Source organism: Saccopteryx bilineata, chromosome 2, assembly GCF_036850765.1.
Source record: "Saccopteryx bilineata isolate mSacBil1 chromosome 2, mSacBil1_pri_phased_curated, whole genome shotgun sequence".
Lineage (NCBI taxonomy): Eukaryota > Metazoa > Chordata > Mammalia > Chiroptera > Emballonuridae > Saccopteryx > Saccopteryx bilineata.
In genome coordinates this window covers 193,003,628-193,031,326 of record NC_089491.1, presented here as the reverse complement: position 1 = coordinate 193,031,326, position 27,699 = coordinate 193,003,628, and the positions used below count along the sequence as shown (strand labels likewise).

The 27,699-nt window shown below is 38.9% G+C and overlaps 1 protein-coding gene across 3 annotated transcripts in view; it reads left to right on the top strand.

Annotated features, from left to right (window-relative positions):
- Window positions 1–27,699, top strand: part of MICU2 (mitochondrial calcium uptake 2) — a 113,960-nt gene that overhangs the window by 43,269 nt on the left and 42,992 nt on the right. For all 3 annotated transcript variants that reach the window (XM_066259022.1, XM_066259023.1, XM_066259021.1), the window contains exon 2: window positions 1,901–2,045. In XM_066259022.1, the coding sequence (XP_066115119.1) occupies window positions 1,901–2,045 (145 nt within the window). The remainder of the gene's footprint in view (window positions 1–1,900; window positions 2,046–27,699) is intronic.

The following is a 27,699-nucleotide window of genomic DNA, read 5'->3' as shown; positions in this document are numbered from 1 at the left end:
AGTTTGTTCCCCTGTACTAAAATTATTTCAAAATGGATCAAAGACCTAAATATAAGACCTGAAACAATAAAGTACATAGAAGAAGTCATAGGTTCTAAACTCATGGACCTTGGTTTTAAAGAGCATTTTATGAATTTGACTCCAGAGGCAAGGGAAGTGAAGGCAAAAATAAATGAATGGGACTACATCAGACTAAGAAGTTTTTGCTCAGCAAGAGAAACTGACAACAAAATAAACAGACAACTAAATGGGAAATGATATTTCAAACAACAGCTCAGATAAGGGCCTAATATCCAAAATATACAAAGAACTTATAAAACTCAACAACAAACAAACAAACAATCCAATAAAAAAATGGGAAGAGGACCTGAACAGACACTTCTCTCAGGAAGAAACACAAATGGCCAACAGATATATGAAAAGATTTTCATCTTCATTAGTTATTAAAGAAATGCAAATCAAAGCTGCAATGAGATACCACCTCACACTTGTTAGATTAGCTATTATTAACAAGACAGGTAATAGCAAATGTTGTAGAGGCTGTGGAGAAAACGGAACCCTCATTCAGTGTTGGTGGGAATGTAAAATAGTAAAACCATTATGGAAGAAAGTTCCTCAAAAAACTGAAAATAGAACTACCTTATGACCCAGCAATCCCTCTACTGGGTATATACCCCAAAAACTCAGAAACATTGATACGTAAAGACACATGCAGCCCCATGTTCATTGCCGCATTGTTCACAGTGGCCAAGACATGGAAACAACCATAAAGCCCTTTAATAGAAGACTGGATAAAGAAGATGTGGCACATATACACTATGGAATACTACTCAGCCATAAGAAATGATGACATCGGATCATTTACAACAAAATGGTGGGATCTTGATAACATTATACGAAGTGAAATAAGTAAATCAGAAAAAACCAAGAACTATATTATTCCATACATAAGTGGGACATAAAAACGAGACTAAGAGACATTGATAAGAGTGTGGTGGTTGGGGGGGGAAGGAAGGGAGGGGGAGGGGCACAAAGAAAACTAGATAGAAGGTGACGGAGGACAGTCTGACTTTGGGTGATGGGTATGCAACATAATTGATTGACAAGATATCTTGGACATGTTTTCTTTGAACATATGTACCCTGATTTATTGATGTCACCCTAGTAAAATTAATTTTAAAAAAAAGATATTGTGGCACTTTTAAGTTAGATATGCCTGTTTTTTTATCCTGATTCTGCCATTTACTTTATAGCTTCTTATCTAATGTACTATCTGTTGTTCAGTTATTGTGAGGACTAACTAAATAATCCATGTGCTTAATTACTACAATGCCTCATACATAGTAAGTGCCCAATGAAAGGTTAGCAATAAATATTTCAGTATTGTCTCTATCAGCATTTGGGTCAAGATCTAAGTCCCACTGCCTGGACTATAGACTCAGACTGCTACATTAATAATATTTTACCCACTCTTGTTCTTTTAACACTTTCCACCTATGACATAAATATATTTTTCAAAACAGAGCAATGTGCCACATACGCTATATTTTATCTTTATGAAAGCACAACTCTACCAGATCTGTTGCCCACCTATCTCTCTAATCGTATCTTCAGCCATTGTTCCTTGAACACACTCTTTCTCCTGAGAGCTCCACAGCTCAGTACCTGCAACTCATTTTGGCTCCTTAATGTCACCTCTTTAAAGAGGCCTTCTCTGACTGTCCTGTCTAAAACATTATTCCTTAGCATTTTCTTATCTTGTTTGTATTTCTTCTGGCACTTCCTATTCCCTTACATCATTCTACAAATTTACTCACTAATTATAAGATTGCTTGAGAAGGAACTGAGTTGAGGAATAATACTGAAAGAAATCTTATATTGCCATATCTTTGTCTTTTAGAAAAATGGTGACTATGGGAAGATGATGGCGAGGTTATCTCTTCGTAAACAGCGCTTCATGCAGTTTTCTTCACTGGAACATGAAGGAGAACATTACATGACACCTCGAGACTTCCTCTTTTCAGTAATGTTTGAGCGCATGGAACGTGAGTTGCTTTGTGTATTTGGGGGGGGTTAGTTTAAAAAACAAATATTGGGGCTGAAAAGCCTGTTTTTCAGAGTTGGTAATATGTTTTCCTGATTTTAATTATCAGCCTCCTTTGTTCTGTGCACTTATTGTTTCAATCCTTGTGACACAAGTACAATTAAACTTTTATATGTATATATTTATCTAAGAAATAGTTGTTTTGTGTATCCGGTTTTCTAAGGAGGAAGAAGGAAAACAGTTAAGTTTTTTTAATGTCATTAGTCAAATTATTAGTAGAATAATTATTTTATCCAACATGTTAGTTTTTGGTGGTATTAAAGTTTTAAATTGGGCAAAAAAGTGAAACTAATTAAAGTTTATAATAAAGAGGGCCACATAATGGAGTCATGATGCCATCAGTGACAACAACAATAAAATAAAAAGCTGAAAAAATAAAATGAGAAGCAAAAATACAAAAGCTATAATTGCATAATTTTAGTTCATAAATTGACAATGCTTAGTTACTTCAAATGATATCATAAGTATTTTATTTTATTATCTGAACTAGTCCCTTTTACTTTACAGGAAGTAGATATGACCCTATCCTCTGAGCCTTATATTATAGGAATGTCCTAATGAAAATTTCTTGGCTTCCTGACACTTTTTAAAATATTCTGGAAGTACTGCCCTGTGGGTAGTGATATACAGACAAGGAGAGACAGGCTAGGGCAAGGTGTGAGGAGCTCAAATTTAATTGTATTGTTATCTAGAGCAGTAGTTTTCAACCGCAAGGTCCATGGACTGGTGCTGAAAACCACTACTCTAGAGCAATTTATGTCCCAGGGCATTCTTGAAAACAACAGGCAGTCAACTAACTGGCAGTTAGTGGAACTTAACACCTTGTGGTCAGGGAAAGAGACCAAGAGAGCTGACAATGTAGTGTCATCCCAGTGACTGGGCATTCCCAAAGCTGTGCTTTCCTGAGAAGTAACATCAAAGGAGCCAACTAAAGCAACTCAGCCAAACACTAAACAAAGAAATGACAAACCCTGTGGTTGGGGTGGGTGGAGCTGATACCCAGAGTTGCTACTATATTTTATCTAAAATTGCCTGTTTCAAAAAACAGAAACATACAAAGAAACAGGAAAGTATTACCCCACTGGAGAAAATAGTCAACAGAAACTGCTTGTGAGTACAACTCAGAATTGGCAGAAGACTTCAAGCTACCCATTATAAATCTTTTCTCTTTTTTTTCTTACTGCATTTATTAGGGTGACACTGATTAACAAAATTATACTGGTTTCAGGTGCACAGTTCTACAACATATCATTTGTACACTGTATTTTGTGTTCACTTCCCCAAGTCAAGTCTCCTTCCATCATTTTTCTCCCCACACTCTTCTCTATCCCCCCCAGCAATCCGTTTCCATGAGTTTTTCCACTTTTTTCTCTTTTCTGCTCAACCCTACACCCATTCCACAGTCCCCCTACAGTGATCAGCCTGCTCTCTATCTATAAGTCGGTCTCTATTTTGCTTGTCAGTTCATTTTTTTTATTAGATTCCACATCTAAGTGAAATCATATAGCACTTGTCTTTCTCTAACTTACTTCATTATGGTCTCCAAGTCTATCCATGTCTTTTTTATGGCGAAGTAATATTCTATTGTGTAAAGGTATTCTCCGCGTATCCACTGATGAGAACTTGGGCTGCTTTCAAATCTTGGCTATTGTAAATAATGCTGCAGTGAACATAGGGGTGCATAATGTATTCTTTTGAATTAGTGTTTCAGATTTCTTCAGATAAATTCCCAGAAGTAGAATCACTGGATCATAAGGCAGTTCCATTTTTAATTTTTTGAGGAATCTTCATACAGCTTTCCACAGTGGCTGTACCAATCCCCATTCCCACCAAAAGTGCACTAGGGTTCCCTTTTCTCCACATTTGCACCAATATTTGTTGTTTGTTGATTTATTAATGGACATTCTGACAAGTGTGAGGTGATATCTCATTGTAATATCTGATCTTTATTTCCTGTCTTCTACTCACTTTGGGCTTTGTTATTCTTTTTCAAGTTTCTTTAAGTGTAAAGTTAGATTGTTTACTTGATTTTTTTTTTTTTTTGTCTGATGATAAAGGCATGTAATACTATGAATTTCCCTTTTAGGACTGCTTTTGCTATGTTTCCATAGATTTGGAGTTGTTGTGTTCTCGTTTTCATTTGTTTCAAGATATCTTTGGATTTCTTCCTTAATTTCATTGTTAACCCATTCGTTGTTTAGTAATATACTGTGTAACCTCCATGTCTCTTTGTTTTCTTTTTTTCTTTTGTGTTTGCTTTCTAGTTTCATACCATTTTGGTCAAAGAAGATGTTTGGTAATTCTATCTTAAATTTATTGAGACTTGTTTTGTGTCCTTACATGTAGTCTATCCTACAAAATGTTCCATGTATACTTAAAAGTGATATATACAGGAGGTCCTCAGATTACAACACAGTTCCGTTCCTACGACAGTGATGTAACCCAAATTTTGGTGTAAGTCAAAACACATCATAACCTAAGTCATTTAGCTATCCTAACACAGTTGTAAAATCATAATCTAGAACATAAAAATACAACTAAGCCACAGAAAAAGAAAAAGGACAAATATACTGTACTGTACACTGTACTGTAGTAACAGAAAAAAATGAGTGTAAAAAAATTTCCTTATCGCCTGACCAGGCGGCGGCGCAGAGGATAGAGCGTCGAACTGGGATGCAGAGGACCTCGGTTCAAGACCCCGAGGTCTCCATGTTGAGCGTGGGCTCATCTGGCTTGAGCAAAAAGCTCACCAGCTTGGACCCAAGGTTGCTGGCTTGAGCAAGGGGTTACTAGGTCTGCTGAAGGCCCATGGTCAAGGCACATATGAGAAAGCAATCAGTGAACAACTAAGGAGTCGCAACGAAAAACTGATGATTGATGCTTTATCTCTCTCCGTTCCTGTCTGTCTATCCTTATCCATCCCTCTCTCTGACTTTCTCTCTGTCTCTGTAAAAAAAAAAAAAAAAAAATTTCCTTATTTTTATTCCTGTTGGCTTGCATACTGGAAGGGGCATTGCAAGGTGGGAGACAGTTGCCTATTGGGGGGATGAGAGGCTGAAGAGGCAAGAGAAACTGCAAAGGTGCTGGAGATACTGGTTCAGGTGAATCAGGATTGCCCAAACATACAGTAGACGTTGGAGATGATTCTACCTGTACTACAGGTGTTTCATTTCGAGAAGCAGCTGATGTAGAGAGTTACAGGATCTGTTGCAATCCTCTCTACCTTCTTAAAAAATTGTTCCAGACTAGTCTGGAAGGTTGATGACTTCTTCTCTTCCTAAACCTTTCTAGAGCATTGCAAGTCATCCATAACAGCTCTGTAGACCTCAGTGAATCTGTTATCACTGGGGTCCTCAGCCTGGAATTTTGCCAACCCATCCTCTACCATAGAAAAACCTTCTGTCAAACCCTTGGAAGTAAATCTCTTGGGTTCTGGGGTTTCTATCTCTTCCTCTTCAGTTAGCTGCTTCACCTGCTGAATGAGGTCCTCAGCAGACAGCTCCTCTCAATGGGATAGTAGCTCTGTAATACCATCATGATGGCTCTCCTCTTCTTCAAAGCACTGCCATCTGAAGACTAAATTTAGGAGCCATGCTAAGGGCCAAAAAGTCGCCAAACAAAACAACACAAACGGAACACTTGTGTTTTTAACAGTCCAGATAAGCATAGTGGTATATATAAATGTAGTAGGAGATAGATAAGCATAGTGGGGGACGCCAACTCCCTCACTCATATGCCGTGTTATTGCGTATTATTCTGCCGCATCCAACCAAACTACTGTAGTTCACCCACATAGTCCATAAGTAAATGCTAACGCATAAGCCAAAACACTCACGTCTCAATTTTTTTAAGTTTTTATGGGAGTGAGCATCATAAACTCAAAACATATGTCAAGATTGTCATAACCTGAAGAGCCCTGTATTCTGCTGCTTTGGGATGAAATGCTCTGAAGATATCAATGAAATCCATCTGGTGGAGTGTATCAATTAAGGCCTTCATTTCCTTATTGATTTTCTATCTAGAAGATCTATCCATTAATGTCAGTAGGGTGTTAAAATCCTCTACTATGACTGTCAGTCTCTTCCTTTATGTTCATCAAGATTTGCTTTACATATTTAGGTGCTCCTAAGATGGGTTCATAAATGTATATAAGCGTTATATCTTCTTGTTGGATTGCTCCCTTTATCATGATGTAGTGTCCTTTATCTCTTATTATAGCCTCTTTTTTTCTTTTTCTTTTCCAAATGAGAGGAGGGGAGACAAAGAGACAGACTACCACATGTACCCCACCCGGGATCCACCCTGCAAGCCCCCTACTGGGCAGCAATGCTCTGCCCATCTTGGGCTGTTGCTTGGCAACTGAGCTATTTTTAGCACCTGAGGCAGGGGCTCCATGGAGCCCTTCTCAGCATCTGGACCCATGCCCTAGAACCAATCAAGCCATGGCTGTAGGAGGGGAAGAGATGGGGGGGTGGAGAAGCAGATGGTCACTTCTCCAGTGTGCCTTGACTGGGAATTGAACCCAAGACATCCATACACTGAGATGACACTCTATCCACTATACTACCAACAAGGGCCGATTCATATCTTATTTTAGTAATTTAAGACTTCTCTCTTTTTTTATAATCAAACTAGCTAAAGGTTTATCAACTTTGTTGATATTTTCAAAGAACCAGCTTTTGTCTTCATTGATATTTCTCTGCTGTTATTCTAGTCTCTGTTTTATCTTCACTCTAGTCTTATTACTTCCTCGCTTGTGCTAGATTTAAGTTTAGTTTGCTCTGGCTCCTTAATTGTATATAATTAAGCTATTAATTTGAGATCTTTTTTAATACACACAATCACAGCAATAAATTTCCTAGTTAGCAGTACTTTTATTTTTTAGTATGTTGTATTTTCATTTTTATTCTTCTCAAGGTATTTTCTAGTTTAACTTGTGATTTCTTCTTTGATCCATTAGTTATTTAAGAGTGTGTTGTTTAACCTGACCAGTGGTGGCACTGTGGATAAAGCGTCAGCCCGGAACCCTGAGGTTCCCCAGTTCTAAACTGCACAGACTCATCCGCTTGAGCACAGAAGTCTCTGGCTTCAGCAAGGGGTCACTGGCTCAACTTGGGCCTAAGGTTCGATCCTCGGTCAAGGTACATATGAAAAGCAGTCAATGTACAACTAAAGTGAAAGCAGCTACAAGTTGATGCTTCTCTCTCTCTCTCTCTCTCAAACAAGATGTTTAATTTCTACATGTTGGTGAATTTTCTAGCTTTCCCTGTTATTTCTAGTTTCATCCCACTTTTTTTTGGGGGGGTGACAGACAGAGAGAGGGACAGACAAACAGGAAGGGAGAGAGATGACAAGTATCAGTTCTTCGTTGTGGCACCTTAGTTGTTCATTGATTACTTTCTCATATGTGCCTTGACCAGGGCTACAGCAGACTGAGTGACCCCTTGCTCAAGCCAGTGACCTTGGGCTCAAGATGGCGAGTCTTGCTCAAACCAGATGAGCCTGCGCTCAAGCTGGTGACCTAGGGGTGTCAAACCTGGGTCCTCTGCATTTTAGTCAGATGTTGTATTCACTGTGCCACCACCTGGTCAGGCTCATTCCACTTTTATTAGAAAAAAATACTTTGTATGATTTCATTGTTTAGATTTATCATTTTTGTTAAATTTTAAGCATCATATGGTCCTGGCATGTTTCATGTGCTCTTTAGAAGTGTGTATAAATTACTTGAATCTCTCAGATGAAGAGTTCCATAGGTCTGTTAGGTCTAACTGGTTTCCAGTGTTGTTTGAGTTTCTAGTTTCTTATTGAGCTCTGTGGTTGTTCTGTTGTATGTTGAAAGTGGAGTATTGAAGTTTCCATTATTGTAGAACTGTCTTTTTCATTCAGTTTTTTCAGGCAGGGTTTTAAAATACATAATAAGCCCTGACAGGTTGGCTCAGTGGTAAAGTATTGCTCGACGTGTGGATGTCCCAGGTTCAATACCCAGTCAGGGCTCACAGGAAAAGCAACAATCTGCTTCTCCCCCCTTCTCTCTCTCTATCTCCCCTCCCGGAGCATGGCTCCAGATGGGCAGAACATCGGCCCCAGGCAAGGGGTGCCGGGTGGATCTCTATCAAGGCGCATGCAAGAGTCTGTCTCTCTATCCCCCTCCTATCACTTGGAAAAGAAGGAAAATAAAATATATAAAGAATATGAGCTCTTTTTTTCTTACCTATATATGTGTATACATAAAATGCAGTCTGCAGGAGTATTGACCAAATTGCTAATAGTTCACTCTTACTTTTGGAATTACCATTTTTTATATTTTCTTTTTGTTCTTAAAATTTTCTAATTCATTTGCAACAAATGTTTATTTGTATAAAAGAGAAAAAGTTAAAAATATTTCTTAAAGATATCTACATTTGAAAGGTAAATGAAGCAAGAAGAGCCAATTATAGAGAAGTTTTTAAATAAGAACATTGACCGAGGATGAAAATGCAGTATCATGGAAGTTGGGAAATGTTTGGTCAGTTCTGTGGGTATTCCAAAAAGGTCCCCGCAGGATAGCTTGAGAAGAGGCTGTTGAATTTCCTCACTAACATCATTCACTGAAACTTTTGGTAGATCGGTTTCAAAAGATCAGTGGCAGATAAAGAGAGAATTAGGAAGTAATGAAAATGGCAGGTTTAGATTGTTTTTTCTAAAAATTCTCATTCAAAGAGGTATAAAACAGAGGGTGACAGTATGAGAGAAAAAAATAATGAAAGAATTCTTTAGAAATAATTTATAGCAAAACAGGTGTTGGTTTTCAGAAATGTCTATGCTGTGGCCTACACTGTAATTTATGTTCATTGTTTCATATTAGGGTTTCTTTTGTTTTTTCCTCTCATATTTTATTTTCCTTTTTTGGTAAACCTCTCCCTCCCCCTTGCCCAGTTCCCTTCTCATATTAGGGCTTCGAGTGGAGGTTGTACAATAAAAACTATCAGCATCCTCAAAATATTAACTATCATATGCTTTTAAGTAATATGTATTAATGTCTGTGTTCACACAGCTCCATGGTCCACTTTTTTGACACTCAGACACTTGTATTTTCTTCCTCATCTCAATGATTTACTCTTGGGCTTAATGTCTACAAAGAATTTTTCCTGTTTATGATCTTTCAATTGAATCTAATTTTTGCTTTGCTCTACCTTATTTTAGCCACAGGCACAAGCTGTTCTTCTAATCAAGTTCAAAGTTTACATACATGGTCTTTTTCTTTGTTTCATTTTTTTTTTTTTTTATGAAACCCTTGATTTAATAAAATTTGGTTTTTATAATGTTTCCACCTTTATTATTCACTGGAATGCAGTTAAACTCCTATTAGAAGACATTTAGCTAAATCAAGAATTCAGTAATTTTGCAGACCAAATAATACATCCTTTATGCATATAATGTCCTTCATCTTCATTTTCATCATGGATAAGAATAAGAATAATCTTGGTTACATTGCTTCGGACCATGATGAACAGCAAAACAAGGGGAAAAGAGCCAGCCCAGTGACCCATGATCTTCCCATGTAAACAGAAGGAAATAAAACAATCTGAGACTTACTAGATCCTAAGCTTCATTTACCTGGTATTTATCTTTATGAACATTTTTCAAATAATACACTTTATTAATATTAATTGTAATTGATGGAGTTATTTAAGCCATCTTCCCGGGCCACTTCTAAGTGGTGCTGGCTCCTTCTCCTTCGGTGCTATGCTAACCTCTGAACATATCTGCTTTAACACCACTTGTCAGACTATGATTTTAACCTAATTCCTTGGAAGTTTTTTTCCAACATCTAGGAACCCTTTTATAATATAAGTCCTCTTAAGAGTGAAGTCACAGCCTGACCAGGCGGTGGCACAGTGGATAGAGTGTCGGACTGGGATGCAGAGGACCCAGGTTCGAGACCCCGGCTCGCCAGCTTGAGCGCAGGCTCATCTGGTTTGAGCAAAAAGCCCACCAGCTTGAACCCAAGGTCACTGGCTCCAGCAAGGGGTTACTCGGACTGCTGAATGCCCACAGTCAAGGCACGTATGAGAGAGTAATCAATGAACAACTAAGATGTTGCAACATGCAATGAAAAACTAATGATTGATGCTTCTCATCTCTCTCCATTCCTGTCTGTCTGTCCCTGTCTATCCCTCTCTCTGACTTACTGTCTCTGTAAAATAAATAAATAAATTAAATTTAAAAAAAAAAAAAGAGTGAAGTCACAACTTAGCTGTCTGTCCATTAACCCCTTAGAAACAGCCAAGAGTAAGCAAAAATGAGTCACAGAAGAGCTGTGAAGGACAGGTCTGTTAAGAGGGGAATATCCATGGGAAGATACCACAGGACTTCTGCCCCTTGCTGGTCTTGACTATCCTTGCCTTTATATACTGCATGCCCTTATTTACACTTACAATATAGATCTTTATTGCCAATAAATAAGTCAAACTCAGATTAATGAACAAGCATTAACAGTTTACTCTTGAAAACTGAAGGGGTTATAAATACGTTGACCACAAAAACGTATTATGGTGTTTTTACTAAAGTTGTTTGTATGAGCCCAGGTCTTTGTGGGTTTATCTTGGACTTTTGAAATTCCACAAATGAATTCCGCTGGTTTGAGCAAGGGGTCTGGTTCGGCTTGAGCCTTCCCACCTCGTCAAGGCACTAATGAGAAGCAAATCAGTGAACAACTAAAGTAACACAACTATGTGTTTATGCTTCTCATCTCTCCCACTCGCCCTTTTCCTTTCTGTCTCTCTCTCTCTCTCTCTCTCTCTCTCTCTCAAAATAAAATACTGTAAAAAAAAAAAGAAGAAGAAGAAAGAAAAACAGCCCTGGTCAGAGAGCTCAGTTGGTTAGAGTGTCATCCCGATGTTCAGTGTTCCTCTCTCGCGCTCTCTCTCTTCTTCTCTTGCTGAAATCAATAAAAATTAATTTAAAATACAAAAGCATTAATTTCTAAAATGATTCAGGTTGTGAATATCATGAAAAAATAAAGACATGAATTCTTTTTTACTAACATTCATATCATAAGACTTCTGGTGTATTGTACTAAGAAACTGGAGAAACTACATACAGTTTTAAAAGGTCACTTGTCAGCAGTTTGTCCAGTTTTGAAATGTGGCATCAACAAGCTGTAAACTGTAAAACAAAAGCTGACTAGATCCTGCACCATCTAAAAGGATTTATTTGGGGAAAAGAAAGGATTGCAGTGTTGTACATGCAAATGTGGTGAGCCACGTGCAGAACTAAACCCAACATAGAGAAGGTACTTTACAGACAAAAGAAAAAGGAAATTAGGGCTGGTACAGTTACAACCATGGAGCCCTGTTGTGACCCTGGTCATTCCTGTAGAGCTATCACCATGACATGGTGTAGGAGAGCTCTCCCCACATGATTATGTCCAGGGTTAGTTAGGTCTCTGTCATAACTTCTAACAAAACATCAGCCTAAAAGATATATTCACCAATGCCACCATGCATGTCCCTTTAGTCTTTCCTCTTTCACAGCTGAGGCATTGACTTCTCTCAGATTATTTCCATCACATGTCTACAAAGCAGAGGTCGCTGCGATTGTGATAAGCTCTAACTCCTGGTTAGGAAACCTGTTGTTGATGGGGATCTGTCATACATGAAACCCAAGAGACATAAAGTAACTCAGTCCAGCCTGATAGATAATACTAAGTTAGTGTATCATACTATAGTGAATATCCTGGAGGATATAGGCAATTAATAAGCTATGAGCCCTCAAAAAGTCTTCAGTCTCATGGGAGTGACTAAACCAAGACTAGAAGTTACTTTGTAAGCGTCTGTCTTCAAGCTGCCTTCACTCCTTTCCACCTTCTTACTCGATGATCTTAATCAGTGCTTTTGCTCTTTCCTGAACACTGATTCCCATATGTTTCTCCAAAACACCAGACCCATGAATCTACCCGTTTTGGGATATCTCCTCTAAGACAGTGGTCCCCAACCCCCAGGCCGCAGACTGATACCAGTCCGTGGGCCATTTGGTACCAGTCCGCAGAGAAAGAATAAATAACTTACATTTATTTCCGTTTTATTTATATTTAAGTCTGAACAATGTTTTATTTTTTTTTAATGACCAGATTCCTCTGTTACATCCGTCTAAGACTCACTCTTGATGCTTGTCTCATAAGTTGGACAATTATGTTTTAAAATACCACAGTTTTTACGCCAGTCGCATAATTTTATTTTGTGCATTTATCCGTCCCACCCTAAAGGCTGGTCCATGAAAATATTTTCTGACATTAAACCAGTCCGTGGCCCAAAAAAGGTTGGGGACCACTGCTCTAAGAAATACCAGTAGTGCCTGACCCGGTGGTGGCACAGTCCATAGTGTTGGACTTGGAGGACCTAGGTTCAAAATTCCAAGGTTGCCGGCTTGAGCACAGGCTCACCAGCTTGAACGTGGGGTTGCTGGCTTGAAGCCCAAAGGTCATAGACTTGAAACCCAAAGTCACTGGCTTGAGCCCAAGTCACTGGCTTGAACAAAGGGTCAGTCACTCTGCTGGAGCCTCCCCAGTCAAGGCACTTATGAGAAGGCAATCAACAACTAAGGTGCTGCAACAAAGAATTGATGCTTCTTATCTCTCTCCCTTCTTGTCTGTCTGTCTCTATCTGTCCCTCTCTCTGTCTCTGTCTCTGTCACAAAAAAAGACAAAAATACCAGTGATATCTCTATATGTGTCTGTAGCAGATACTGTGCCCTCCACCCGCACCCTCACAGGTACCATCATCCTGCCTTACCCTCTAGTCAAGTGGTTCTCAAACTTTTGGAAGTTGAGGTGCATTTAAAATCCTACAAATAATTGTAGGTGCACTATTTACAAATTTCTGAGAAATATGTTATAATAATTAAGTCAGATATTAAAGAAAAAATATAAAGTCCAAGTGTGCATTTATGGTAATTCAACAAAATAAATATGACAAAATTAAATTTATTCTGACATTAAAAAACATTTTTATGTTACATTTTTTGAGTTATGCTTTTTTTTTTTTTTTTGCACTTTTCTGAAGCTGGAAACAGGGAGAGACAGTCAGACGGACTCCCGCATGCGCCCGACCGGGATCCACCCGGCACGCCCACCATGGGGCGACGCTCTGCCCACCAGGGGGCGATGCTCTGCCCCTCCGGGGCATCGCCATGTTGCAACCAGAGCCACTCTAGCGCCTGAGGCAGAGGCCACAGAGCCATCCCCAGCGCCCGGGCCATCTTTGCTCCAATGGAGCCCTGGCTGCGGGAGGGGAAGAGAGAGACAGAGAGGAAGGCGTGGCGGAGGGGTGGAGAAGCAAATGGGCGCTTCTCCTATGTGCCCTGGCCGGGAATCGAACCCGGGTCCTCCGCACGCTAGGCTGACGCTCTACCACTGAGCCAACCGGCCAGGGCTGAGTTATGCTTTTTAGAATTTGTAAAAAAGAGGGGTTAAAAAATACAAAAAGACAAAAAAAGTTATTTTTTTATATATATGGATACATTCTTAGTAAGATTTAGTAAATTCAACAGGTCCCCGTGTGAATGTGTTAAGTTTTTTCATTCTTGTGTTTATGAGAAACATGAGCCTGATATGTCCTAGCGATTTCTTCAATGTTTCAGCATATATTTGAAAGGCAAACTCTCATTTTCTCGTCAATACAATGAAGAATTCCTCTCTTTTTACTCTTGTGCTGAATGCAGAAAACCCCCACCATACATATCATCTTAACTTTACACCAAACAAAGGCTAGAAGAAATTTGCCTCCAGTCTTTCCAGGGAACAAGGGGTATGTAAACAATTCAGCACCACAGCTTAACAGCCTTTTGCAACCTAATCAAGCAAGTGAGTTAGGGGATTTGGCAGACTGTCAGCTTACAGCCAAGGTCCCCAACCTTTTTTGGGCCATGGACCAGTTTAATGTCAGAAAATATTTTCATGGACCGGCCTTTAGGGTGGGACAGATAAATGCACAAAATAAAATTATGCAACCGGTGTAAAATCTGTGGTATTTTTAAACAATTGTTGAACTTATGAGACAAGTGTCAAGAGTGAGTCTTAGAGGGATGTAACAGAGGAATCTGGTCATTTTTTAAAAATAAAACATCGTTCAGACTTAAATATAAATAAAACGGAAATAATGTAAGTTATTTATTCTTTAAAATTCCCCCAAAAATCTAAACTCCAAAAACCCTGTTTGTTTTTTGGTCCCCAACAGGCACATATTTCTCTGGAATACCATAGGGTGTACCTAGAAATCTTCTAGGGTACACACTTTGAGAACCATTGCCTTTAGTCCCTCTGCTAATGGAATAGCAGCATTAGGGTCTCTTCTTTGACTCTATTCCCTACCCAGCACAGCACCTGGCACAAATGTTTATTAAATAGATTAATAAGTAAATACACTTACAACGAATTGATATGTCATACGTGCATTTATTAAAACTTTTACCAGATACATCTCGTGTAACAGGCACTGTGTTAGGCCTTGGGGATATAGTGGTGAATAAAAGAGACTGTTACTGTATTAATGGGATTCACAGTCTATTGTGAGTCTAGGTAATAGGCTGTCTTAAATGTAGTACAGTTTCAGCAGAACAGTCTGTGGGGACTGGAGTAATCAGGATTTCACAAATGGTAGGAGGAGGATGGACAGAACTTCCTATGTGAAAAGCAGAAGGATGCATGTTCCACTGAGGGGATAAATCAGTCAAGGTGCTGGAGCAGGTTGTATTTCCAAAAATGGTTGCAACAGTATTTCTGGTCCCATACACTCTTCCAGAACTTGACCATCAAGATATCCATGTCCCCCCCTGACCAGGCAGTGGCACAGTGGATAGAGTATCAGACTGGGATGCAGAGGACCCAAGTTTGAGACCCCAAGGTCGCCAGCTTGAGCGCGGACTCATCGGGTTTGAGCAAGGCTCACCAGCTTGAGCCCAAGGTCACTGACTTGAGCAAGGGGTCATTCAGTCTGCTGTAGCCCTCCGGTCAAGGCACATATGAGAAATCAATCAATAAACAACTAAGGAACCACAACAAAGAATTGATGTTTCTCATCTCTCTCCCTTCCTGTCTGTCAGTCCCTCTCTCTGACTCTATCTCTGCCACAAAAAGAAAAAAGATATCCATGCCCCCTCCTCTTGAGCCTTTGTGACTGCCTCAACTCAAAGAGCATGCATTATGGCACTTTTCAGGTTAGATCCTAAGAGGCCATGTGGATATGTAGCCATTTGCTGATCTCATTCTCAGTGGTGTAAAATCAAATGCTTTGCCTCTGAGATCAGGAACTTACAAGGCTGTCCACTCTCCACACTGGCATTCAACATTGTACCAAAGTCCTAGCCAGCACAAAAAAAAAAATTTTAATTTAAAAAAAAAGGAAAAGAAATAGACCTGCAGGTGTAAAAGGATCTGTCCTTGTTCAGAGTCATGATTATCTACGTAGAAAACTCCAGATCACCTACAAATAGTAAAACTTTGAGAACTAACAAGGAGCTATCAGGGTCACACAGAATACAGCATCTCTGAAAATCAATTATATTTACACCAGCATCATACTAATTGTTTAAAATCCCTAACCTTCTGCTTTGTCCTACATATTCTAGCAAATTACCTGATCATCTGCTCAGAGTAGCAAATCTGTCATTTGGTTCCCTTTCCTCACACAGGGCACCACTTGTCACAACGACAAAAAAACTACTTGGAGACCAGATGAAGTACACCAAGGGGCCGAAGGGAGGCAACAGTCCTGGTCAGCAGATCAAAGGACTGAAGCCTGTCCCCAGCCTTACTCAGATATTGATTAGCCAGTACAAATACCTGAGGGAAGCAGAAAGAAGTTTTCAGGGGGTAAAAGACAAGGAACATGCTGACTCCTAATCTCTGTACTGAGAGCCTAAACATTTCTTGTTTCTAAATCCTACTGTTATCCTATGGTTATCCTACTGTTTCACTGTTTCCAGCATGCACTGTTTTCAGTACAGTGTCAGAGAGGCCCCTGGACTCGTACTCTCAGGGCTTTCCCCCTAGGGCACCTTGCTGTACTCGTACTCTCAGGGCTTCCCCCTAGGGCACCTTGCTGGACTCGTACTCTCAGGGCTTCCCCCCTAGGGCACCTTGCTGGACTCGTATTCTCAGGGCTTTCCCCCTAGGGCACCTTGCTGGACTCGTACTCTCAGGGCTTCCCCCCAGGGCACCTTGCTGGACTCATACTCTCAGGGCTTCCCCCTAGGGCACCTTGCTGTCTCTAATTGTTACCCTAACTCTGCATGTTTTCACAGCATATTTCCACAGTACCTGCCTTGTGGCACAGTGGATAAAGCATCAACCTGGAATGCTGAGGTCACCGTTCTGAAATCCCAGGCTTGCCTGGTCAAGTCACATACAAGAAACAGCTACTACAAGTTGATGCTTCCTGCCTCTCTGCCCTCCCTCTTCCTTCTCCCTCTAAAACCAATAAATAAAATCTAAAAAAGAAAATACAAGTCATTAATTAATCTCAGCTTCCTGCCACCAGAAATACTTGCACAGTCAGTCAGCCTCTCCTTCTTATAAGAGAAAAAAGACTTGACAGGGCCTCCTCTCTCCCCACCTCAGAGTAGATTGACATGCTCTTTCCAGAATGCTGTGGACTCCACTTTTCTGGGCTCATTTGTATTGTAGTCTCCCCACTGTCTATGGGGAGGCATTCCAAGATTTCCAGTGGGTACCCAAAGCTCAGGATGGTGCCAAAACCTATACTGTTTTTCCTATACACGCATCCTTTTGAGAAAGATTGAACTGCTCTTATGCTTTGGTGCCCTTGTTACATTATGTAAGGGTGAGTGGAACACAAGCACTGCAATCCCGTGACAGTCAGTGTGGTAACAGATGGCTGCTTTGTGACTAACAGGCAGGTAGCATCCACAGCATGAAAACACAGTCAAAGGGATGGTTCATGTTCCTAGCAAAATGCAGAGACAGTGTGAGATTTCATCATGCTACTCTGAACAGTACATAATGCAAAACTTGGGAATTGTTTATTTCGGGAATTTTTCATTTAATATTTTAGGACTGTAATCAACTGCAGGTAAGCGAAACTGTAATCCTTGAAGTCCTAGCATCTCTTTTTCTTAATTTTTATTGATTTTAGAGAGAGAGAGAAACGCCGATGTTGTTTTTCTACTCATTTATTCATTCACTGGTTGATTTTTATATTGCCGTGACTGGGGATTGAACCTGCAGTTTTGGCATATCAGGACAATGCTCTGTTCAACTATGCAACCCGGTTCAGGGCATTAACATAAGCATCTCTTTTCTAGAGAATAAGATAAGAATATTACCTTCCTCTCTCCCCATTATTTAGTTTTTTGTTTGTATTTTTTAGCAAGAGAGAGAGAGACACAGGAAGGGAGAGAGATGAGAGGCATCTACTCATAATTGCAGCTCTTTAGTTGTTCATTGATTGCTTTTGAACCTGGGTCCTCAGCATCCCAGGTCGATGCTCTATCCACTGTGCCACTACTTGGTCAGGCTAGCTTCTTAGCTGCTGTATTTATACCTTTATATCAGTTTTCAAACTAAATAATTTTTGATGTTAAGTGTTCTTACTGTTTTACAGTGCTTGGGTAGCAAAAAACAAGGCATATTTCTTTTTTTCCTTTCAAAAATAATTTAAATGTATTAAGCAGAATTGACAAGAAGGCCAGTTTTAGGAATTTTATGGGGATCACCATTAGTCTTCCTCTAGAAGAAATATCAACCAGATGATATTTCTTACTCTCACTATTTAAATATTCCAGCACAAATAAATAACCAAGCCCTGTGCTTTATTAAAAGAGAGTAACACCATTGAATTTGTCCATTTTTTCTCTCCTATTAGTCATATTCAGTTGCTTTGCTAATGAGTTGTTTTCTGCTTTGATTTTTGTAATAGTTGCGACTGAATTCAACCAAGTTTTGGAATATTCAGCATTGTTTTATACTAATTCAAATTTTAATAGCAAGTTTTAAAATTTTATGCAAAAGATATGAAATTATGGGAATGTCTCTTTTTTGTGTCAAAAATCTACTTACCTCCAGTAAAATGAAATTGAATTAGATACCATTTGTAATATTTTTATAGTTAGGATTATCAAATAATTTGACTTTGGCCAAAGGCAAAGATTTATTTGATCAATAACAACATTTAATATGCATTAATGTATTTTGCTTATTTTAAGTACTAAAATGGCTGTTTGCCTATAACAAGATGTGCTTATTCCTGGTTTTACTTAAGAAGCCTCTATCAACAGTGAAAAACACATGGTGGAATCTCTAGACTAGATGGAAACCTTTAAAAACGTTCTTCCTCCTAAGCCAAAATTTCATCATAGTGCTAGAAGATCTATAACTCTCCTGCCAAGAAAAGCCACAGTGTATTTTCCATTCTTTCATATTGTGCAATAAAACCTTACAACCTCAACTCTAGATCTACCTTTTTCACTGTAAAGTTTTTCTCCCTTTCTGTTATTTCCATTTAAGAGTACATTAATGTATATGAAATAGACATAGACAAAGAAAGAGAAGCAGGAGTACCCTTCCCCCCCAAAAAAAGGAAAAAAAGAAAATCCTGAAGGAAAAATTAGATTAATGATAGATGCGTTTTATCCTTAAATAGAAACACGTGACCAAAAATATTCAGGTCTGTTTACTCTGTCCTGTATTGTTACTGCTCCTCATGCAGCAGATCTGACCACAGGCCTCTGATTTGGTGCTCTGGTGTCTCCCAGTACAGCCAAAGAACAAGTGGTATAAGACTGGCCATTCCAGGTGAGACAGCCAACCCCTGCAGGAGAAGTCCGGCCAGCCCCTTCTCTTACTCAGGGTAAAACTTAATGTGAAAGTGAGGAAGTGAAAGAGAATAGGTGTTCCCTCCTGGTGGCTCTGCTTTTGTCTTTCTGTTAATCGAAAAATGAATTTTGTATGACAGTGGCCTCTGAACTTTTTATCAGCAGAGATAATTTGTCAATTTCTAATTATTTCATTTTGAAAAAATTTTTACGAGAAGCTTATTAAATATATGGTTTCTTATATTTTTGATCATCAAATATATCTAGAAGTACTGATCAGAATCTGTAGTCAACATTGAAATAACCCGGGCTGAGTTGTATATTTTGAGTCATAATCAAAAGCAAAAAAACAAAAACCTGCCTCTATCATGCTTAACTGTTCGGTTCTATGAAGCCTTCTAAAGTGTTGAAATTAGTCCACAGGTTTCCACTTCAGTGGAGCTCAAGCTGTCTAACGCCTGTTTTTGAAAAATCTATGTGAGAAAGGAAATTACAGCACACATATGACCTAATTCCTCTTGCCCTTTGCTGGACCTTACCTGTTTTATTTGTAAAATGGGGATAATAATTTATTAACCATTAAAAGGCAGGGATCTGAATAAGACATTCTGGAATCTTTTCTAATTTTTATTCAATTCATTCAAATACTTTTTATCAAAAAATTAGATTTATTTTGAATATTTATTTTTTTTAAAAAAGAGTTGTGCTGCGGAAACTCAGATACAATAATTGCATATCCAACCGATGTAACTGGCAACCGGGTGCTGTAGAAATGCCCTAGGAAGGAAGTTCGCTGCCACTCCTGCCTCCCACACTGAGCTTGTCTACGCGACCTTGGAAGTGGCTGCTGCCTTCCCTGCTCTGCAAGAGCTATGCACTCCCCATGCCGGGTCCTCGGAGCTGCCATGGATAACGTCCTGGGTTGGAATTGCTCATTTGCTTCGTATTTTTAGCCACATCAGTCCATCAAACTTGACTGTCATTTAGGTAAGTACTTTGGCAAAGTGCACGACTCTGCCGTGGGCAGAGAGCTTCTGACAGTTTACAAGAGAGAAGGCACCTGCATTCCCACAGCGAAGTGGCTATTTCCCACATGATAGACACGTAGCCGGATGACATGACTTCAGCCAAATATAGGCCCTCCCACACTGGGGCAACCTGTGGCCCACAGCTGGTGATGAGGGGAAGCCAGTCTTCAAGGGGCTCACTGACACCGCATCTAAGGGACAGGCAGGGCCTCAGCAGCCCTCCTGGTGACCCGAGGTCAGGAGATAGGAGATAAGACCAGGGTCCTTACTAAACTCAAGTCCTGTGCGATTTCATGTAGGAAAAGTTTTTTCCACCTGGCCTTTAAGCTCATGTGCTTTCTAGCAGTTTCCCTCAGTTCTGACTTTGTACCAGACCCTTCTCTTCTCCAAACACTGAAACTCCAGGACTCTTCCGGGACAGTGGCTCCATGTGACAGTCAATTTGCCAAAAAAAAAGAAAACACCTTGAATGCATAAAAACAATTCCCAAAGGCCTCCCAAGGAACATGATTACAATATATTAACAAATTCTGTGTCATAGCTTTTCAAAAGCATCAGCAGAATCATTCAACAAATATTTAAATGTTAAACACGGAGCTACATAAAGGTAAGACAGATATGGAATAACTAGCTGCCTCAGTAGGTTTTTCAGTTTAGTTTTTAGCCGTGAGTCTGGTGTTGTTAATCAGTTGGTGCCTTTATTGCTCTATTCCACTCATACTATTGAACTGTATCTGCGGGACATTTGGCATCAAGACTTCAGCAGCAGGGAAGCAAACATTACCTCCCTTCCTCATTCAGTTTCAGGTAGAAGGATTTTTTTAAAGCCCAGATTTCTAAAAGGCCAGAAAGGAATCTAGGTCTGAAGCAGATATAAGGTCCTTAGAAATGACCATTTCTGACGGAAATGGCGCCGTGAGAAGTGCGTCCGACAGCTCTCCCCTAAATCACAACAAATTTATCAACTAGAAACAGAAAAATTTATCCTCGGAGCATTCCGGAGTTCCACACAAACTGAAAGCAAAAGGACTGTTATCACTTGAATCTGAGAGACGAGGGTGTGGAGGAAGCTACCACAGCGACGCTCATTCAAGCCGCCAGGGAGTGCGCCTGCGTGCTATCAATAAGACTACCCTCAGATGCCGATAAGAAAGAGGAAATCGAATATTATGGATACAAAAGAAAGAGAGGTAACACAAATAGATGTGGAAAAATCTATGGAGAAAAGACTTAACATATTGGAAGCCTTGGAGCTAAATGACAGAGAATTTAAAATAGAAATCTTAAAAATACTCAGAGATATACAAGAAAACACAGAAAGGCAATATAGGGAGATCAGAAAACAACTCAATGAACACAAAGAATATATTACCAAGGAAATTGAAACTATAAAAACAAATCAAACAGAAATGAAAAACTCAATTCACGAGCTGAAAAACGAAGTAACAAGCTTAGCTAACAGAACAGCCCAGATTGAAGATAGGATTAGTGAAATAGAAGACAAACAACTTGAGGCACAACAGAGAGAAGAAGAAAGAGACTCAAAAATAATAAAAAATGAGAAAGCCCTACAGGAATTGTCTGACTCCATCAGAAAGAATAACAGAATAATAGGTATATCAGAGGGAGAAGAGAAAGAAAATGGAATGGAGAATATACTCAAACAAATAATAGACGAGAACTTCCCAAGCCTGTGGAAGGAACTAAAGCCTCAAATTCAAGAAGCAAACAGAACACCAAGTTTTCTTAACCCCAACAAACCCACTCCAAGGCACATCATAATAAAGATGACACAAACCAATGACAAAGAAAAAATTCTCAAGGCAGCCAGGGAAAAGAAGAGTACAACATATAAAGGAAGGCCTATTAGATTATCATCAGATTTCTCAGCAGAAACTCTACAAGCTAGAAGAGAGTGGACCCCAATATTTAAAGCCCTGAAAGAGAGGAACTTTCAGCCAAAAATACTATACCCATCAAAGCTATCCTTCAAGTATGAAGGAGATATAAAAACATTCACAAATACAGAAAAGATGAGAGAATTTATCAACAGAAAGCCCCCACTCCAGGAAATACTAAGGGGGGTTTTCCAACCAGATTCAAAGAACAAAAGAAAACAACACCACAAGTAACAGCTCCACCAAGAACACAATAAAACCAAACTTAAACTGTGACAACAAAGGAAAAAAAGGGGGGAGAGGATGGAGATTAACAGTAGCAAAGGACGATGAAGTGCAGAAATACTTATAAGATAGGGTACTACAATGAATATGGTAGGTACCCTTTTCATTACTTAATGGTAACCACCCTTAAAAAAACCACCACAAAAACACTTGACTTAAAAAAGGTAGCAACAGAGGAAAGAAGTATGGAACACAAACAAACAAAAACAAATGATAGAAAAACAAAAGAGAAGAATCAAACTAGATACAAAACTAACAGAAAGCAATTTATAAAATGGCAGTAGGGAACCCACAAGTATCAATAATTACACTAAATGTAAATGGATTAAACTTACCAATAAAAAGACACAGAGTAGCAGAATGGATTAAAAAAGAAAATCCAACTATATGCTGCCTACAAGAAACACATCTAAGCAACAAGGATAAAAACAAATTCAAAGTGAAAGGCTGGAAAACAATACTCCAAGCAAACAACACCCAAAAAAAAGCACGTGTAGCAATACTCATATCTAATAATGCTGACTACAAGACAGAAAAAGTACTCAGAGACAAAAATGGTCATTTCATAATGATTAAGGGGAAGTTGAATCAAGAAGACATAACAATCCTTAATATATATGCACCAAACCAAGGAGCACCAAAATATATAAGACAGCTACTTATTGACCTTAAAACAAAAACTAACAAAAATACAATCATACTTGGAGACCTCAATACACCGCTGACGGCTCTAGATCGGTCATCCAAACAGAGAATCAATAAAGATATAGTGGCCTTAAACGAAATACTAGAACACCTGGATATGATAGACATCTACAGGACACTTCATCCCAAAGCGACAGAGTATACATTTTTCTCTAGTGTACATGGAACATTCTCAAGAATTGACCATATGTTGGGCCACAAAGACAATATCAGCAAATTTAGAAAAATTGAAATTGTACCAAGCATATTTTCTGATCATAAAGCCTTGAAACTAGAATTCAACTGCAAAAAAGAGGGGGAAAAACCCACAAAAATGTGGAAACTAAACAAAATACTTCTAAAAAATGAATGGGTCAAAGAAGAAATAAGTGCAGAAATCAAAAGATATATACAGACAAATGAAAATGAAAATACGACATATCAGAATCTCTGGGACGCAGCAAAAGCAGTAATAAGAGGAAAGTTCATATCACTTCAGGCCTATATGAACAAACAAGAGAGAGCCGAAGTAAACCACTTAACTTCACACCTTAAGGAACTAGAAAAAGAAGAACAAAGACAACCCAAAACCAGCCGAAGAAAGGAGATAATAAAAATCAGAGCAGAAATAAATGAAATAGAGAACAGAAAAACTATAGAAAAAATCAATAAAACAAGGAGCTGGTTCTTTGAAAAGATCAACAAAATTGACAAACCCTTAGCAAGACTCACCAAGGAAAAAAGACACAGGACTCAAATAAATAAAATCCAAAATGAAAGAGGAGAGATCACCACAGACATCATAGAAATACAAAGAATTATTGTAGAATACTATGAAAAATTATATGCCACCAAATACAACAATCTAGAAGAAATGGATAAATTCCTAGAACAATACAACCTTCCTAGACTGAGTCATGAAGAAGCAGAAAGCCTAAACAGACCAATCAGCAGGGAGGAAATAGAAAAAACTATTAAAAACCTCCCCAAAAATAAAAGTCCAGGCCCAGACGGTTATACTAGTGAATTCTATCAAACATTCAAAGAAGACTTGGTTCCTATTCTACTCAAAGTCTTCCAAAAAATTGAAGAGGAAGCAATACTTCCAAAGACATTTTATGAAGCCAACATAACCCTCATACCAAAACCTGGCAAGGATGGCACAAAGAAAGAAAACTACAGACCAATATCTCTAATGAATAGAGATGCTAAAATACTAAACAAAATACTGGCAAACCGAATACAACAACATATTAAAAAAATAATACATCATGATCAAGTGGGATTCATCCCAGAATCTCAAGGATGGTTCAACATACGCAAAACGGTTAATGTAATACACCATATCAACAAAACAAAGAACAAAAACCACATGATCTTATCAATAGATGCAGAAAAGGCTTTTGATAAAATACAACACAATTTTATGTTTAAGACTCTCAACAAAATGGGTATAGAAGGAAAATATCTCAACATGATAAAGGCCATATATGATAAACCATCAGCCAACATCCTATTAAATGGCATAAAACTGAGGACTTTCTATCTTAAATCAGGAACAAGACAGGGTTGTCCACTCTCTCCACTCTTATTCAACGTGGTGCTAGAAGTTCTGGCCAGAGCAATCAGACAAGACAAAGAAATAAAAGGCATCCATATCGGAAAAGAAGAAGTAAAGCTATCACTTTTTGCTGATGATATGATCCTATACATCGAAAACCCGAAGGACTCCACAAAAAGATTATTAGAAACAATAAACCAATACAGTAAGGTCGCAGGATACAAAATTAACATACAAAAGTCCATAGCCTTTCTATATGCCAACAATGAAATATTAGAAAACGAACTCAAAAAAATAATCCCCTTCACGATTGCAACAAAAAAAATAAAATACCTAGGAATAAACATAACAAAGAACGTAAAGGACCTATATAATGAAAATTACAAAGCATTGTTAAGGGAAATCGAAAAAGATACAATGAGATGGAAAAATATTCCTTGTTCCTGGATAGGAAGAATAAATATAATCAAAATGGCCATATTACCCAAAGCAATATACAAATTTAATGCAATTCCCATCAAAATCCCTATGAGATTTTTTAAAGAAATGGAACAAAAAATCATCAGATTTATATGGAACTATAAAAAACCCCGAATAGCCAAAACAATCCTAAGGAAAAAGAATGAAGCTGGGGGCATTACAATACCTGACTTTAAACTATATTATAGGGCCACAATAATCAAAACAGCATGGTATTGGCAAAAAGTAGACACTCAGACCAATGGAACAGAATAGAAAGCCCAGAAATAAAACCACATATATATGGTCAAATAATCTTTGATAAAGGGGCCAACAACACACAATGGAGAAAAGAAAGCCTCTTCAACAAATGGTGTTGGGAAAACTGGAAAGCCACATGCAAAAGAATGAAACTCGACTACAGCCTGTCCCCGTGTACTAAAATTAATTCAAAATGGATCAAAGACCTAAATATAAGACCTGAAACAATAAAGTACATAGAAGAAGACATAGGTACTAAAATCATGGACCTGGGTTTTAAAGAACATTTTATGAACTTGACTCCAATGGCAAGAGAAGTGAAGGCAAAGATAAATGAATGGGACTACATCAGAATTAAAAGTTTTTGCTCAGCAAGAGAAACTGATATCAAAATAAACAGACAGCCAACTATATGGGAACTGATATTTTCAAACGACAGCTCAGATAAGGGCCTAATATCCAAAATTTACAAAGAACTCATAAAACTCAACAACAAACAAACAAACAATCCAATAAAAAAATGGGAAGAGGACATGAACAGACACTTCTCCCAGGAAGAGATACAAATGGCCAACAGATATATGAAAAGATGCTCAGCTTCATTAGTTATTAGAGAAATGCAAATCAAAACTACAATGAGATACCACCTCACTCCTGTTAGATTAGCTATTATCAACAAGACGGGTAATAGCAAATGTTGGAGAGGCTGTGGAGAAAAAGGAACCCTCATTCACTGTTGGTGGGACTGTAAAGTAGTACAACCATTATGGAGGAAAGTATGGTGGTTCCTCAAAAAACTGCAAATAGAACTACCTTATGACCCAGCAATCCCTCTACTGGGTATATACTCCAAAACCTCAGAAACATTGATACGTGAAGACACATGTAGCCCCATGTTCATTGCAACACTGTTCACAGTGGCCAAGACATGGAAACAACCAAAAAGCCCTTCAATAGAAGACTGGATAAAGAAGATGTGGCACATATACACTATGGAATACTACTCAGCCATAAGAAATGATGACATCAGATCATTTACAGCAAAATGGTGGGATCTTGATAACATTATAAGGAGTGAAATAAGCAAATCAGAAAAAAACAAGAACTACATGATTCCATACATTGGTGGAACATAAAAATGAGACTAAGAGACATGGACAAGAGTGTGGTGGTTACCAAGGGTGGGGGGGGAGGGAGGACATGGGAGGGAGGGAGGGAGAGAGTTAGGGGGAGGGGGAGGGGCACAGAGAACTAGATAGAGGGTGACGGAGGACAATCTGACTTTGGGCGAGGGGTGTGCAACATAATTTGATGACAAAATAACCTAGACATGTTTTCTTTGAATATATGTACCCTGATTTATTAATGTCATCCCATTACCATTAATAAAAATTTATTTAAAAAAAAAAAAAAAAAGAAATGACCATTTCTTAGAAAACATACTGCCATCTCAAGATGTCACCTTCTAGATGTCAGTTATTACTTCCTAGAACAGTTCTTCAGTTGGCAACAAGGATCAATCTCTCTTTTAAAAACTGATGAGGTACCTGACTGGTGGTGGTACAGTAGATAGTCGACCTGGGAAGCTAAGGTCCAACGTTTGAAACCCCGAGGTTGCCTGCTTGAGTGTGGGATTATCAATATGATCCCATGATTGCTGGCTTGAGCAAGGGATCACAGCAGGCGCCCCCAAACTATGGTCTGTGGGCCACATGCAGCCCCCTGAGGTCATTTATCCGGCCCCCGCCGCACTTCCGGAAGGGACACCTCTTTCATTGTGGTCAGTGAGAGGAGCACTGTATGTGGCGGCCTTCCAACAGTCTGAGGGACAGTGAACTGGCCCCCTGTGTAAAAAGTTTGGGGACCCCTGAAATACAGGCTCGGCTGGAGCCCCTGGTCAAGGCACGTATAAGAAGCAATCAATAAACAACTAAAGTGCCACAACTACGAGTTGATACGTCTCATCTCTCTACCTTCTTGTCTGTCCGTCTTTCTGTCTCTCTTTAAAAAAAGAAAACACTGATAAAGACGCCCTGGTCGGTGGCATAGTGGATAGAGCATCATGGAGCTCCAAAGTCACAGGTTTGATACTGGGATCCCTGGCTTGATCTGGAGGACGTTGGCTTGACCCCATGGTCACCAGTCTGAGCCCACCTCAGGGCAGGTATGAGAAACAATCAATGGGTACACAACCAAGTAGAATGAATTGATACTTCTTCCCCTCCACCCCATGCAAAAACTCAAAGGGTAAAAAAAAAACTGATGAGACTAACTTGAACGGTCTAAAAATGAAAATGTATATGCTAATGAATAATTTGTAACATAACTTTAAGAAAAGCAGTATAAAGTATGTAAATCATGATCTTTGTAAGGTATATGAATCATGATCAGTTATTTTTAATAGAATATGCAAAGATAGGGGAATATGAGTACTACACACTTCTGGGGTTTCTTATCAACATCCTATTACTACATCTGCATACACATTCACACAGACCCTTATATTTGCAAATTAAATGATAATGCTTATCTATGTGATGATCTCATGGGATACCACCTACCTAGCATTAGAGTCTAGAGTTCTTTGTCACCTGGTGACATATTATGTGT